Genomic DNA, 16,948 nt, shown 5'->3' on the forward strand with positions numbered 1-16,948 from the left:
GATTGTAACAACATGAAGAATTAATGCCCCATCCCCGATATAATAGTAAACAAGTAACACAGGTGTGCCACCATCAGGCGACACATCCAACTCGCGGAGTTCTAGTTATTATATGTATTTAATCTTGTGCTGCGACCGGTTAGGAGAACGGTTATTTGGACCTTGCTGAGACCGGATATATCCGCCAAATCACATTTACTCCTAAAGTATCATAGCTATTGCTTTCAGAATTGGAACACTCGCTAAATATCATTAGGGGACTGTACAGAAAAAGTTGCATGACTCTGGTTGGCATTTTGACGGAATTATGGCCCTTTTTTGACTTAGTAGCTTTGAATATTTTGTTAAACTTTGTGTTTAGATCCACTTTCCTTCTAAAGTATCAAGGCCATTGCTTTCAAACTTCAAATACTTTCTTATTACATTGAGGGTATTATGCCTGGCATGTTGAATTCGACCTTGACATTTGAATTACCTTGACTCTCAATGTCAAATTATTAAAGTTTGCTTAAATTGCCATTACTTCTTTATTTATGATCAGATTTGATTCATACCTTCACAAAACAACACTTACCTGACTAACCACAATGGAATCCACCCAAACCATTCCCCACGCCTCACCCCAGAATCCCCCCCCCCCATAAATTTGTTTTTCCTTTTTTATCTTATTTTTGAAATATCATCTCATTAATAACCAAACCCTGACATGATACCCCCCTCTCCACCCCTACCCCAACCCCCACCCAACCAAAAAGATTTTTTTTCTGAAACATGGTTAATAAAAAGCCACAAATATTTATTTATTTTATTTTCGAAGGACCGTCCAACCATCCCACCTAAGCTATTGCTATCAAACTTATGATAAAATCGTATTACTTTGTTTTATGTCTTTACAAATGTTCACTAGATTGTGGAAAATATACCTGAACTCAGAATAGTCTATAAAGTACAACTTCTTTAAAACATAAGCGATCAATATGTTTCAATTATGGTCCTCATCCATTAGAATTATGGCTATATTACATGTGACTTATTGAATATGAACGATTTCCCCATGATGGCTTATGTTATACTGTCAAGAACTCGAATAGTCGATCTCGCTGTCTTCTGACAGCTCTTGTTATGCTGCTTATGGCAATGTGAAATACATAAGAATGACTGTATTTAATAAGCATGCGTTCTTGTTCAAAAATTTCATTTTTACTGCATACGTTGTACACGGTTAATGGCCGGTTATGTTTCACGCAACGTAAAACTTTGTCACCGATTTTAGACGTATTTATTCTTATACCTTTAGATATCGGCACAAACTGCAAGAAAAAAACTGTATGTTATGCACTATAGATTTTAGCAAATGTATTTTCAATAACTTGAGATATTTGCAAAAATAAAGTTCTTAACGGTGTGATTGCATTTTGTCCAGCCCGTGTGTAAAAACCTAAAAACCCGTTGATTCTGCATAAAGAATATTTTTACATAGCCTTTACCAATCTGTTCTTTTTCTTTTGAAGATCTTCCTTGAAGTTGAGTAAACATGTTTTATAATTCATAAATAAATAAAGCACATTCTAAAGAAATTGCCTTTATTCTCAATTTTTCACTTGTTTTTATAGTTTTAGCATTAGCTTTTGCGGACTGCCCTCCTCCTGCGGTCCAGAATGCCGCCTTCACTCCAGTCCAGTCATCATACACTGATGGTGAAAACGTAACATTCACCTGTAATACTGGTTATGGACTTCAAGGTAGTCGGATACATTACTGCAGGGTAAGCAGTTGGGAAGGATCCCTTACATGCTATGAACAGTTTTGTGAGACAATGAATAATCCTAGAAATGGTATAATTGTCGGAAACCCATCCTACAAAATTGGAACATACATCACATTTCAATGTAATACAGGCTACACATTGAAAGGAAATAGCCAGTTGCTGTGTCGTGTTGACTTGAAGTTTGATAGGAACCCACCAACATGCGATGTCAATATGTGTACAGATTTTGGAGTTATAGATCATGCACGCATTTTCCAAGCCACAGATGGAGGAATAGAAAATGATTATGGAAGCGAAGTTAAAGTAACCTGTGAAGACCCATATGTGCTGGATGGTCATGCGTCCGTGTTTTGCCAGGGAGACGGAACTTGGGGCCCAAAACCGACCTGCAAACCATTAGATTGTGGTAGGTTCGATGGGATGAATTCAAGCTGTGTGGAAGACTTCGTACTGCTTGATACTCTGTATTACATGGAATGTAAGACTGTTGTCCCAAATACAAGAATTGGAGCGCCGCACAGCACCAGTGCACCTAATGAATGTGAGAAAAGATCTCGGAAATGGATGTATTCACAGTTTGGATGCTTTTGCCATTGTAAAGTTAAGTACAATAAATACATTGTGAAAGCAGAAAACCTTGATACAAATGATTATCTGCTACACGACACTGATTTGAATTGGCGTTGCATTAAGGAGGGTTGCACGAAAAACCAAACAAATGCTCTGAGATGCATGGACGGACAGATGGAAATGCCATCTTGCACCTGCGATGCTAACGTACATACTGGTGAACCTTACACGACTGACATTACTACTAAACCAAGCCCTAACGATCAAACAGGTACAAGTACTACGCCTTCAGCCACAACGCCGAGCACAGGTCAGACCATATACTCAAATTATGTTTGGTTTCCTGTTGTTTTACATATTGTTGCAAAGAACTTTGCTTGCATGATATTAAAATTCTAACTGTGAAAACAATGCTTTTTTAGACATAAGCGCACTGCACGGTTTCTTCTTTACATTTAAATGCAATATTTCAAGTGGCGTTTTGAAAGCGACATTTCCACTTTTCCGTACACATTAAGGCTGGTAATCACAAAAAAAACCTTGGAATACACATTAAAATTTGAAGTAATCTCTTTAGGTTTTATTTACATCTAGGGAAACTTTTTACAGTGCTGATGCAAGAATTATTTTGTATTTCAAATTGTATGTGTGACTGTGAAATTTAGCAAATTAGGATTTCTATTCAAACAATAATTGTATCAAACACTACAAACAGCTACTAATTTGTCATTAGACTTCAGTAATTTAATTGTTTTGATGTTCTTCAAATGCTCGTTGAACGATTCTTATAAGACGTGTGCTACATATTTACGTGGCCTGCGTCTTCTTCCACACTTTCATAAATATTAACTTATATACTTTAAGATGCTATTGTTTCCTTGAATCATTTCGTTGGGCCACAAACTCTTATTTCACGTAGTTTTTCTATAAATAGCATTTTGTGCAAAATATTCTTAAATTTACTCTAAATTCTTACGTATCAACTAAACAATATTACATCAAATATTCTGAAATAATCTGCTATGCAGTTGGGCTTTTGTGTTTCATCTCTCCCAACTGTAACGACATGAACTTGTGGAAAATGTGATAGTTATGTATTATCAAATATAACACTATTTTATTAATTACGCAATAGTAAGTTGGTTACGCTGAATTGTAGCTTTAGTATGTTCAAAGCACATACACGATATATTCACGCTAAAAAATGCATAGCCAAAATGACATGCATTTATGAATTACATGTGTCATACTTTCTATGAAATCCTACTGTCACTATGAGTGACGATTGCATGTCTTTGAACGTTCATGTGTCATACTTTCTATGAAATCCTACTGTCGCTATGCGTGACGATTGCATGTCTTTGAACGTTCATGTGTCATACTTTCTATGATATCCTACTGTCGCTATGTGTGACGATTGCATGTCTTTGAATGTTCATGTGTCATACTTTCTATGATATCCTACTGTCGCTATGTGTGACGATTGCATGTCTTTGAACGTTCATGTGTCATACTTTCTATGATATCCTACTGTCGCTATGTGTGACGATTGCATGTCTTTGAATGTTCATGTGTCATACTTTCTATGAAATCCTACTGTCGCTATGCGTGACGATTGCATGTCTTTGAACGTTCATGTGTCATACTTTCTATGATATCCTACTGTCGCTATGTGTGACGATTGCATGTCTTTGAATGTTCATGTGTCATACTTTCTATGATATCCTACCGTCACTATGCGTGACGATTGCATGTCTTTGAACGTTCATGTGTCATACTTTCTATGATATCCTACTGTCGCTATGTGTGACGATTGCATGTCTTTGAATGTTCATGTGTCATACTTTCTATGATATCCTACTGTCGCTATGTGTGACGATTGCATGTCTTTGAACGTTCATGTGTCATACTTTCTATGATATCCTACTGTCGCTATGTGTGACAATTGCATGTTGTTGAACGTTCATGTGTCATACTTTCTATGATATCCTACTGTCTCTATGCGTGACGATTGCATGTCTTTGAACGTTCATGTGTCATACTTTCTATGATATCCTACTGTCGCTATGTGTGACGATTGCATGTCTTTGAATGTTCATGTGTCATACTTTCTATGATATCCTACTGTCTCTATGCGTGACGATTGCATGTCTTTGAACGGTTCATGTTTTTATGTTTGGGAGGAAATATTTATATCAAAATCTTTAAAAAAAAATCAAGTGTAATGTTTAAAGTTTAAAGCTTATGTACACGAAACAAACATATTATATAAGTGTACATATAGTTGTGCCTGGTGCTACAAGGAAGACTATTTTGTGATTGAAAACAAAAAAAAGGTTGGTGTTTTTTACTTAAAAAATGTAATATTACTGTTGAAAAAAATTGTATGAACTTTTTGTTAAAAATTCCTGTAAAGTAATATGCGTGATTTGGTTTGTATTTATTTTGCATGTTTGTTATAACATCAAATATACACACTTAAAACTTGAGAAACGTATGTGTATGTGTTGTATTTATATAAGAAAAACTATTCTTTACGTCAGAGTATGCATGTGTTATTAAATTTACAATATGTATCTATAGTATTGTTACAACTGTCTCAATTCTCATATATATATTTAAGTGTTCTGTGTTATTATTTCTTTATACAAAAATAAAAGAGAGTTAAAATGTATAGGTTTGATTATACAGTGTTATCCATCGCTCTTTTGTGTGGTTTCTTTAATTAGGACTTTTCACCTTTATTTGAAAACAACTTTTGTCCGCCTACAAACTAATAATTAAACAAGGAATTATACATGCGTATATTCATTTCAGGAACACACACAGATTGTGCAAAGATAAATTTCAACTAAAATATGTTAGTTTGTGTAGTATCTCTGTTTCGTGTATAAGCAAAACTATACTCAAAGACAGTAACCTTTAATAGCATGAAGACAAATTTGTATGTCAAAAACTCATTTATAGAAATAGATGCTCAGGCTTGTTTTCGTGAATCAACAACGTCACTAAATTCTTGCATTAAGTCTGTGTACTTATTATGCCCCCCTTCGAAGGAGAGGGGGTATATTGCTTTGCACATGTCGGTCGGTCGGTCGGTCTGTCGGTCGGTCGGTCGGTCTGTCGGTCGGTCCGTCCACCAGGTGGTTTCCGGATGATAACTCAAGAACGCTTGGGGCTAGGATCATGAAACTTCATAGGTACATTGATCATGACTTGCAGATGACCCCTATTGATTTTGAGGTCACTAGGTCAAAGGTCAAGGTCACGGTGACCCGAAATAGTAAAATGGTTTCCGGATGATAACTCAAGAACGCATACGCCTAGGATCATGAAACTTCATGGGTAGATTGATCATGACTTGCAAATGACCCCTATTGATTTTCAGGTCACTAGGTCAAAGGTCAAGGTCACGGTGACCCAAATTGGTAAAATGGTTTCCGGATGATAACTCAAGAACGCATACGCCTAGGATCATGAAACTTCATGGGTAGATTGATCATGACTCGCAGATGACCCCTATTGATTTTGAGGTCACAAGGTCAGAGGTCAAGGTCACGGTGACCCGAAATAGTAAAATGGTTTTCGGATGATAACTCAAGAACGCTTTTGCCTAGGATCATGACACTTCATAGGTACATTGATCGTGACTCGAAGATGACCCCTATTGATTTTCAGGTCACTAGGTCAAAGGTCAAGGTCACAGTGACAAAAATCGTATTCACACAATGGCTGCCACTACAACGGACAGCCCATATGGGGGGCATGCATGTTTTACAAACAGCCCTTGTTTATAAACACTTACTTCTATTTGACTTCCGTAAGATTAGAAAATGGCGAATGAGCCATCGAGTGCATGCTGTTAAAATAAATTTGCATAGGCCGTACAATCGGCATGGACATCAAAAACAGTTTCGAATCGTGCATATCAGTGTCATCGGTGTCCAAATAAGAAAATTTCCTTTCCTGTATTGTTCCTTTTCACTTATTATATTGAATAGTGTTGCGTCCATATTCACTTTTAAAATACAATTAAATAAGATGCCATGATCCAGAATAGTTGAGCTTAAGATAAATTGTGTTCTTAAATGTAGATGTCGTCTTTTGTACAATTGGTAAAAAAAATCGTGTGTTATGGTTTATACTTATGTATAATATTTATGTAATATTAGGTATCAAATTATTTTACTGTACAGTGATCGAAACGTTAAATGTTTATTTATTGGAAAAAAAGCTACAAAAATTTGAGTTAGGATGAAATTACTTAAATGTACTACTACAGCAGACTGGGTACTTGAAAGCCGCATCTGAAACTTCATTTAGAATCAATACCATTTAGTACTTCAAGTTTTTTTATAGATCAGCGTTCAGTTTTCGCAAGTTTATATATGGGTATAATTACTTGTTACTGCTGTGTATTTGACTAAATCATAAGACAGAAGACCAACTGATATACAGGTAATGTAACGGTATGAATATCTGAGATTTTAATTAAATTTCATTTTTTGGACATGTACCTCTTCCTACACCACACACACATTAACTTGTCTACAACGAAATGTGTATTCAATGGGAAGCATGATTAAAGTGTACCCACACTCTTTGAATGCACGACTTCTCGATGATTGAGGCTTCTTGCTCGTTTCTCCGTACACATTATCATGAACAATTATAATAAACTTGCTATTATAAAGACAACTGAACTAATTCTGGCAAATAAATGATTTCAGAGCATTTTAATCTCATTACAGAAATCACTACATATCAACAGACGAATAATGAAAGCAGACAACAGTCATCAACAACAACAATACAGCAGGCTAATTCAATCGCAGATGGCAAGTGTCAGAGTTTGTCTCTTGATGTTTCATCGCTACATTCTTTTACTTGCAGCATATATTATTAAGTTATAGTATTTCAGTGGCGCCGAATCGTTCCCATATACTTTTACAGATGATAGTTATCGATGGTCTGGGAAGAAAAAAAGTATCATGTTTTACGGAACGTAAGCGTAGAACTAAAATTACTTAGCTGCTACGTTCATTATTCAAATAAATGGAGAGTAGAAAACCAGCAATCATGCTGAGGAGCCTAGAGCATCAAATGTGTTTAAATAAGCTTGAGTCTTTAAATGAATGTCGTGTTTTATTTCAGAAGCTACTACAGAGGAGCCGAGGAATAACACAGTCATCACAGGACATACGACAACGAAACCCCCGAATGCATCAACGTCAAACAGCAGTTTGGGTGAGTAGAACACTGCTAACCGGGTCGTCAAAGAGCAGACGACAATTCAACTCCCATATTCGTCAACGTCAAAAAGCAGTATTGATGTGCAGGACACTAATAACAGAATCGGCACAGAGCAGACGACAATACATCTCCCATATTCATCAACGTCAAAAAGCAGTAATAATGAGCAGGACACATCTAACAGAATCGACACAGAGCAGAAGACAATACATCTCCTACAATCATCAGCGTCAAAAAACAGTATGTCTGAGCCTTCGGCAACGAAATTTCCAAAATATGACAAGCAGGTGACTAATGCCGGAAGCATCAGTTTCGGCATTGGGCACAGTTCAATACCAGTTCTGATATGTACTATTTGCATTACATTTCTTGCAGAACCATAACTAACAGCCCTTAATATGTATTATTATAATTGTTTAAATACTAGCAACCGTCGGTTGTGATGATATTAAAATTGTTACTGTGAAAATAATGCTTTTTAAGCGCATTGTATGGTTTCTTATTACATTTAAAGGCAATATTTTAAAAGCGGCATTTCCACTTGTCCCTACAGGCTGGTATTCACAAAAACCTTGGAATAAACGTTTAAAATTCATGTGTTTTTTTTTTCAAATTGTATGTGTGACTGTGAAATTTAACAAATAAGGATTTCCATTAAAACTTTAAATGTGTATGAACCAGCTCTTTAAATTTAATTAGACTTCAGTATTTCAGGGGTTTATGATGTTCTTCAAATTGTCGTTGAACGATTCTAATAATACTTATACTACATATTTTATTGTACATGGCCTTCGTCTGCTTCAATACTTTCATTTATATTAACTTATATACTTTAAAATGCTTTTGTTGCCTTGAATCATGTCATTGAACCTCAAACTCTTATTTCACGTAGTTTTTATGCTTTTTATTATCTAGTATTGTGCGCAGATTATTCTCAAATGTAATCCAGATTCTTACTCATTAACTAAACACTATGAGAACAAATAATCTGAAATAATCCTCTATGCCATTGGGCTTTTGTGTTATATTCTCAACTGTAACGATATGAAAGTGTGAAAAGTGTTAAAGTATTATCAAATGTAATACTATTCTATTTATTACTATTGACAGTATTATCAAATGTAATACTGTTTTATTTATAACGCAAAAGTAAAATGGTAACGCTAAATTTGAGCCTTAGTATGTTCAAAACAGATATGCGCTTTACTCACGCTTAAAATTTCATGGCCAAAATGACATGCATTTATGAATTACATGTGTCATACTTTCTATGAAATCCTACTGTCACTATGCGTGACGATTGCATGTCTTTGAATGTTCATGTGTCGTACTTTCTATGATATCCTACTGTCGCTATGCGTGACAATTGCATGTCTTTGAATGTTCATGTGTCGTACTTTCTATGATATCCTACTGTCACTATGCGTGACGATTGCATGTCTTTGAACGTTCATGTTTTTATGTTTGGGAGGAAATATCAATATCAAAATCGTTCTTTTTATGTAAAAGTTTAATGTTTAAAGTAAAAGTTTTATGTAGACCAAACCAACATATTATATAAGTGTACATGTATTTGTGACCGGTGCTAAAAACCAGACTATTTTGTGATTGAAAACATAAAATGAAAAAAGGTTTGTGTTTCTACTTAAAAAAATCTAAATTACTGTTTAAATTTTTTTTATTAACTGTTTGTTAAAAATTCATGTTAAGTAACATGCGTGATTGGGTTTGTGTGTATTTTGCATGTTTGAAATAACATCAAATATACACACTTAAAAATACAAGAAATGTATTTGTATGTGTTGTACTTATATAACAAAAACTATTCTTCACGTCAGGGTATGCATGTGTTATTAAATATACAATATGTATCTATAGTATTGTTTAAACTGTCTTAATTCTCATACATATTTGATTGTTCTTTGTTATTATTTCTTTCAAAAAATAAAACAGTTATAATTTATAGGTTCGATTATACAGTGTTATCATTCGATCTTTTGTGTCGTTTCTTAAATTAGGACTTTTCACCTTTATTTAAAAACAAATTTTGCCCGCCTACAAACTTGTAATTTACACTGTTATTGTACATGCGTTTGTTCATTTCAGGAATCCACACTGATTGTGCAAAGATTAATTTCATCTTAAATATGCTAGTTTTGTGTCATAGCTCTGTTTCGTTTATGAGCAAAATATCATCAAAGGCAGAAAATTGTATAGATCTTATTGAAGACAAATTTGTATGTAAAAAAAATCTTTCATAAATATGAATTTTCTTTCAGGTCAAGAGCCGGTTTAATAAATATTTGACTTGAAAAGTACTAGCCGCATTTTTTTCAATAAATACGAATTGCATTAAACAAAGCAAAGATACTAAGGCTTTTTTGGTGAACCAACAACGTCACTTAATTCTTGCATTAAGTCTGTGTAATTATTTATATACACTTACTTCAATTAGACTTCCGTTAGATTAGTAAATGGCAAATGAGCCATCGGGTGCATGCTGTTTAAATATATTTTCATAGGCTGTACAAACGGCATGGACTTCAAATTCAGTTTCGAATCGTGCATATCGGTGGCATTGATGTCCAAATAAGAACATTTACTTTCATGTGTTGTTTCTTTTCACTTATTACAGTCAATAGTGTTGCGTCCATATTCACTTTAAAAATACAATTAAAAACAGATACACTGATCCAGAATAGTTAAGCTTAAGATAAATTGTGTTCTGAAATGTAGATGTCGTCTTTTGTACAATTGGTAAATGAAATTGTGTGTAATGGTTTTACTTATGTATAATATTTATGTAATATTTAGTATCAAAATACCGTACAGAGATCGTTATATTGAATTGTTATTTATTGAGAAAAAAAACTACACAAATTTGAGTTGGACTGAAACTACTAAAATGTACTACTACAGCATTGTTACTTGAAAGCATCATCTGAAGCTTCTTATTTCACTTAAAATCAATAGCATTAAGTACTTCCAGTTGTGTATACATCAGCGGTCAGTTTTCGCAAGTTAATATATGGGTATTACTACTTGGAACTGCTATGTGTTTGACTTAATCGTTAGGCAGAAGACCAACTGTTGTCCAGGTAGTGTAACGGTATGAATATCTGAGATTTTAAAGTGATATTATGGGCATGTTTCACTGTTGAATTGAGCTGAAAAGAATTTACAGGTCAAAAGAGTAGGTTAAAATGAGGTTACTAACCAATTATCTGCAACTCATCTTGCAACCAGTTGTTTATAAAAATATACTTTATATTATATATTTTACGTGACCCACCCAGTCCTGTAAGCCGAATGGTCCGTAAAACAAAATGGTGTCTTTGTGTCGTATAAATGAATCTGCACTAAAACTAAATTTAGGTTCACATTGTACATGCGTGATCAGTTGTCAGACGAAAGTACGGTTGATATTAAAATGCCTCAGTTTTCTCTTTCCGGGATATTTTTTTAGTATGTTGATGCTGCATTAACAAATATAAGTGTATATGAAGTGAAAACACCAAAATAAACAACGGTTGCGATAGACACCTATAAACTGTTAGATGCTCATAATATCACTTTAATAAAATTTCATTGTTTGGAAATATACCTTTTCTACACCACATACATATAATGTTGTCAACCACGGAATGTGTATTAAATGGGCAGCATGATTGAATTGGAACCAAACTCTTTGCATGCACGACTTCTCGATGATAGCGGCTTATAACTCGTTTCTCTGTACACATTATCATGCACTCTTATATTAAACTGGTTATTATAACGAAAATTGCACTATTCCGGGAAACTAAAATAATTGTTCGCTTTTTTCAGAACATATTAATCTTATTACAAAAAGCACTACATATCAACAGACGCATAATGAAAGCAATCTACAGGCATCAACAACAGCAATACAGCAGGCTAATTCAATCGCAAATGGCAAGTCTTAGAGTTTGTATCTTGATGTTTCTTAGCTACATTCTTTTTCCTTCAACATACGTTATCACGTTATAATATTTCAGTAGCACCGCATCGTTTCCATATTCTTTGACAGTTGATAGTTATCGAAGGTCTGGGAAGAAAAGAGTCTCATGTTTTACGGAACGTAAGCGTAGAACTGAAACAACCTAGCTGCTACGTTCATAATTCCAAGTAAGGGAGAGTAGAAAACCAGCAACCATGCTGAGGAGTCGCGGGCATCAAATAAGTTTAAATAATCTTTGAGTCTGTAAATGAATGCCGTGTGTTATTTTAGATCCTACTACAGAGGAGTCGACGAATAACGCAATCGCCACAGGACAGACGACCACGCAACCCCCAAATGCATCAACGTCAAAAAGCAGTATGTCTGAGCAGAACACTAATAACAGAATCGGCACAGAGCAGACGACAATACAAATTCTACATTCATCAACGTCAAAAAGCAGTATGTCAACGCAATTTCCAACAACTGACAATGTGCCTATTGCCGGAAGCATCAGTTTCGGCATGAGGCACAGTTCACTACCAGTTCTGATATTTACGATTTGCATAACATTTGTTACGTATCCATAACTTACAGCCGTTAATAATGTATAAGTATAGTTGTTTCAATTATAGCAACCGTCGGTTGTGATGATATTAAAATTCTTACTGTGAAAACAATGCTTTTTATTGGTAAAACAATGCTTTTTTAGACTTATACGCATTGTATGGTTTCTTGTTATATTTAAATGCAATGTTTTAATGACGTTTGGAAAGCAACACATCCACTTCTTCCACGCACATTTAGGCTGGTATTCACAAAGACCCTTGTAATAAACGTTTAACATTTAAGTAATCTCTTTAGGTCTTATTTACATCGAAGGAAACTGTACAGTGCTTAAGCAAGAACTATTTTTTATTTCAAATTGTATGTGTGACTGTGAAATTTAGCAACTAAAGATTACTATTTAAACTTTAAATTTGTATGAAACAGCTCTTTAAATGTAATTAGACTTCAGTATTTGTAATGTTCTTCAGTATGTTACATATTATTTTTTATATGGCCTGCGTCTTCGTCCATAATTTCATTTATATTATCTGATATACTTGAAGAGGCTATTTTTGCATGGAATCGTGTAATTTGGCCACAAACTCTTATTTCACGTAGTTGTTATGCTTTTCATTATTTTACATTTTGTGAAAAACATTCTCAAATGTAATCTAGATTCTTACGCAGCAACTAAACACTATTAGAACCAATATTCTGAAAAATCTGCCATGCAATTGGGCTTTTGTGTTCATTTCCAACTGTAACGACATGAAAGTGGGAAAATTGTAAAGTATTATTAAATGTAATACTATTTTATTTTTTACTCAATAGCAAGAATGTAATGCTAAATACGAGCCATAGTATGTACAAAACAGATATACGATTTATTCACGCTAAAAATTATATGGCCAAATATGGCATGCATTTATGAATTACATGTGTCATACTTTCTATGAAATCCTACTGTCACTATGCGTGACGATTGCATGTCTTTGAACGTTCATGTGTCATACTTTCTATGAAATCCTACTGTCGCTATGTGTGACGAGTGCATGTTGTTGAACGTTCATGTTTTTATGTTTGGGAGAAAATATTAACGTTATTATCTTTATTTATAAGTTAAATGTTTAAAGTGTTCGTCTCGTGTAGACTAAACCAATATATTATATAATATATATATCTGTACATGTATTTGTGCCCGGTGGTACAAAGAAGACTTTTTGTGATTGAAAACAATAACTAAAAAGGTTGGTGCTTCTACTTAAAACATGTTATATTACTGTTTAAAAAACTTGTATTAACGTTTTGTTTAAAATTTCTGTAAAGTAACATGCATGATTTGGTTTGTATTTATTTCGCATGTTTGTAATAACATCAAATATACACACTTTAAAATTGAAGAAACGTCTGTGCATGTATTGTATTTGTAATAAGAAAAACTATTCTTCACGTCAGGTTAAGTAAATGGTATATGCTGTATATTAGCTTATATAATGTCTACATGTTGCCAATTTCATAGGTTATTAATTATTTTTACGCAATTAGAGATTTTTCAGTTTTATTGAAAAAGTACATGTTATATAATGGTGAATAAAATCACAACAAGGCCGGTGACCCTATGTTTTTATTTCATTTTTTATATAGTATTTGTATATATATATATATATACATGTATATGAAATATAAATTTTGGACAAAATCTTTTAGATGCAAAAAAAACAGCAAAACTGCAGCAACACCTCTTAAACATGTAATTGTACATGCGTTTATTTATTTCAGGAATCCACACTGATTGTGCAAAGATTACTTTCAACTTAAATATGCTAGTTTTTTGTAATATATATGTTTCGTTTTTAGCAAAAAATTCCATCAAAGGCGGACACTTTAATAGATTGAAAATAATTTTGTATGTAAAAAAATCTTTCTTAGAAATGCATTTTTCGTTCAGGGCAGGATTACAAAAGTGCCCGTTTAATACATATTTGACTTGAAAAGTAATAGGCGCATGAATAATGAATGAAAAATGCATTAAACAAAGCAATGATGAACAGGCTTGTTTTCGTGAATCAATAACATCACTTAATGCTTGCATTAAGTCTGGGTACTTTTAGAAAATACACTTACTTCAAAATTTGACATCCGTTAGTTTGTACAATGTCAAATGAGCTATAGAGTGCATGCTGTTTAAATAAATTTTCATAAGCTGTACAAACGGCATGGACATCAAAATTCAGTTTCGAATCGTGCATATCTGTGTCATCGGTGTCCAAATAAGAACATTTACTTTCATATGTATTTTCACTTATTATATTAAATATTGTTGAGTCCATATTCACTTTTAACATACGATTAAAAACATATGCCATGAACCAGAACAGTAAAGCTTATGATAAGCTGTGTTCTTAAATGTAGATGTCGTCTGTTGTACAATTAGTAAATTAAATTGTGAGTAATTGTTATAATAATGTACAATGTTTACGTTATATTTAGAATCTTATTAATATACTGTTTAGAGATCGATATGTTCAATTGTTATTTATAGAAGAAAACATGAGTTTGACTGAAAATACTTAAATGTACTACTACTGCATTCTAACCTGAAAGCCGCATCTGAAGCTTCTTATTTCGATTTGGTTTTAAAAGCATTTATTACTTCCAGTATTTTAAACATCAGCGTACAGTTTTCGCAAGTTTATATATGGATATAGTTATTTGGAACTGCTATGTGTTTGACTTAATCATTAGACGGATGACCAAAATGTAACGGTATGAATATCTGAGATTTTAACTAAATTGCATTTTTGGAAATGTACCTTTTTCTACAACACACACAAATAAACTTTTTAACCACGTAATGTGTATTTAATGGGCAGCATGATTGAGTTGGAACGAAATTCTGTGCATGCACGTCTTCTCAATGATTGCGGCTTATTGCTCGTTTCTATGTACACATTATCATGCACTCTTAGAATAAACTGGTTATTATAAAAAAAAATGGACCAGTTCGGGAAACTTAATTGAAAGTATGTAAATGTGTGTCATGTGTTATTTCAGAACCAACAGCAGAGGAGTCGACGAATAACACAATCGTCATAAGGCAGACAACAATGCAACTCCCAAATGCATCAACGTCAAACAGCAGTTTGGTTGAGATGAACACTAATACCATAATCGTCACAGAGCAGTCGACAATACAACTTCTACATTCATCAACGGCAAAAAGCAGTATGTCTGAGCAGAATACTACTAACAGAATCGTCACAGAGCAGACGACAAAACATCTCCTGCAATCATCATCGGCACAAAGCAGTATGTCTGAGCCTACGGCAACGCAATTTCTAACAACTGACAAACAGTTACCTAATGCCGGAAGCTTCAGTTTCGGCATTAGGCACAGTTCAATACCAGTTCTGATATTTACTATTTGCATAAAATTTGTTGTGGAACAATAACTTACAGCCCTTAACAAAGTAGTATAATAGTTGTTTTAATGCTAGCAACAGTCGACTGTGAGGTTTCTGTGAAAATCGAAGGCCTCAAATTACAACTTTGTGATTTTTTAAGAGTCCGGTCATCCGATTGCAAAGGAAAGCATGGCCATATTTTCGCATATAATTGACACAATTATAATTATTTTACAATAACAAACTTACTATATCTGAGATCGGGAAACGAAGCAAACAGACAGAAGTGTATATTCACGCCTTTCGGTCTATTGCATCCAAGGATCTACAGCATTGCTGATCGCTGTCAAGTAGGGCACACGAATTGTGTGTCGTCTTATTTCTTAAAATTTGACCCAGCATGTGTAGAAATATAACAAGATATATACATTTCCAGAAAGGAAATTCATTTCTGCGTTAAATAAGACCGGGTTCATGAAAATCGCTGCAAAATTGATGAAGTGATGGCTGTTCAAAGCGAAGCACCCTGTTTTCGGATGATTTCGAGTTGAATACCTTGTTATATATATATATATATATATATATATATATATATATATATATATATATATATATATATATATATATATATATATATATAGTTGATAGTGAGTTTTTTCAGAAAAATTGATTTTTCGTTATTATATGATATTTTATCATTTAAAATGATGTTTTCATTAATAAATATCATAGCCACACGCTAACCAACTGTGAACTCGAAAATAACTCGAGAAGAAAAATGCGGTATTGTACTGTAAATTGACATATTGATACCTAATAACGGGACATTGTTTGTGGGTGCGTATGGAACGTGTGGTAAAGATCAAGGCTAACGTTACTAAAAAAAATATAATAACCTAGCAACATTATAAAAATCGCAATAACGTTATTAAGCGATAAACACATGAAAAGTTATGTATATATTGTTCGGACATATGCTGATTATGATGACGATAATATTGATGACGACAACATAGATGATGATAAGGATGGAAAAGGAGAACTGGGTGAAGTACTACCGCCACTTATCTTGGGCTATTGTATGGCTTACACAAAACATCGAACACTTTTTGGTGGTCAATAACTACATTGTATTGGCACAAACGGTGGCGCAACACGGCACATTAATGTATTACCTGCTTATTCACGGATGTAGTGCTATTTATACCCTGGGGCATGTTATTCCATAAATTCACATCTGAGGACATTCAGTCAGTCACGTGTTTATCGATTATGCATTTCCCATCTCACTTCTAGTGCACAGGTGTACAACACAGTTAAATACTTGCATGGGCACTTCAGATACATTTGCAAATAAATGAAAACATCCCTCAAAAAGGGCAATTTCCATGAAATATTGGACACAATGTGTCAATATGATTTATAGCATAACTATAAGAATTA

General features: G+C 33.9%; 1 protein-coding gene across 11 annotated transcripts in view; it reads left to right on the forward strand.

Moving 5' to 3' along the window:
- Positions 1-15,592, forward strand: part of LOC127850292 (sushi, von Willebrand factor type A, EGF and pentraxin domain-containing protein 1-like) — a 33,719-nt gene extending 18,127 nt beyond the window's left edge. For 5 of the 11 annotated variants that reach the window (XM_052383256.1, XM_052383249.1, XM_052383242.1 and 2 more), the window contains 4 exons: positions 1,614-2,648; positions 11,420-11,527; positions 11,844-12,014; positions 15,156-15,592. In XM_052383256.1, coding sequence (XP_052239216.1) covers positions 1,614-2,648; positions 11,420-11,527; positions 11,844-12,014; positions 15,156-15,553 — 1,712 coding nt within the window. In that variant the 3' untranslated portion in view covers positions 15,554-15,592. Of the gene's footprint in view, positions 1-1,613; positions 2,649-7,089; positions 7,177-7,492; positions 8,115-11,419; positions 11,528-11,843; positions 12,015-15,155 lie in introns of those variants that run through there. The other 6 variants (XM_052383267.1, XM_052383275.1, XM_052383303.1 and 3 more) reach the window with 6 other exon arrangements.
- The last annotated feature ends 1,356 nt before the right edge of the window (positions 15,593-16,948 follow it).

This window comes from Dreissena polymorpha, chromosome 1 (assembly GCF_020536995.1).
Source record: "Dreissena polymorpha isolate Duluth1 chromosome 1, UMN_Dpol_1.0, whole genome shotgun sequence".
Lineage (NCBI taxonomy): Eukaryota > Metazoa > Mollusca > Bivalvia > Myida > Dreissenidae > Dreissena > Dreissena polymorpha.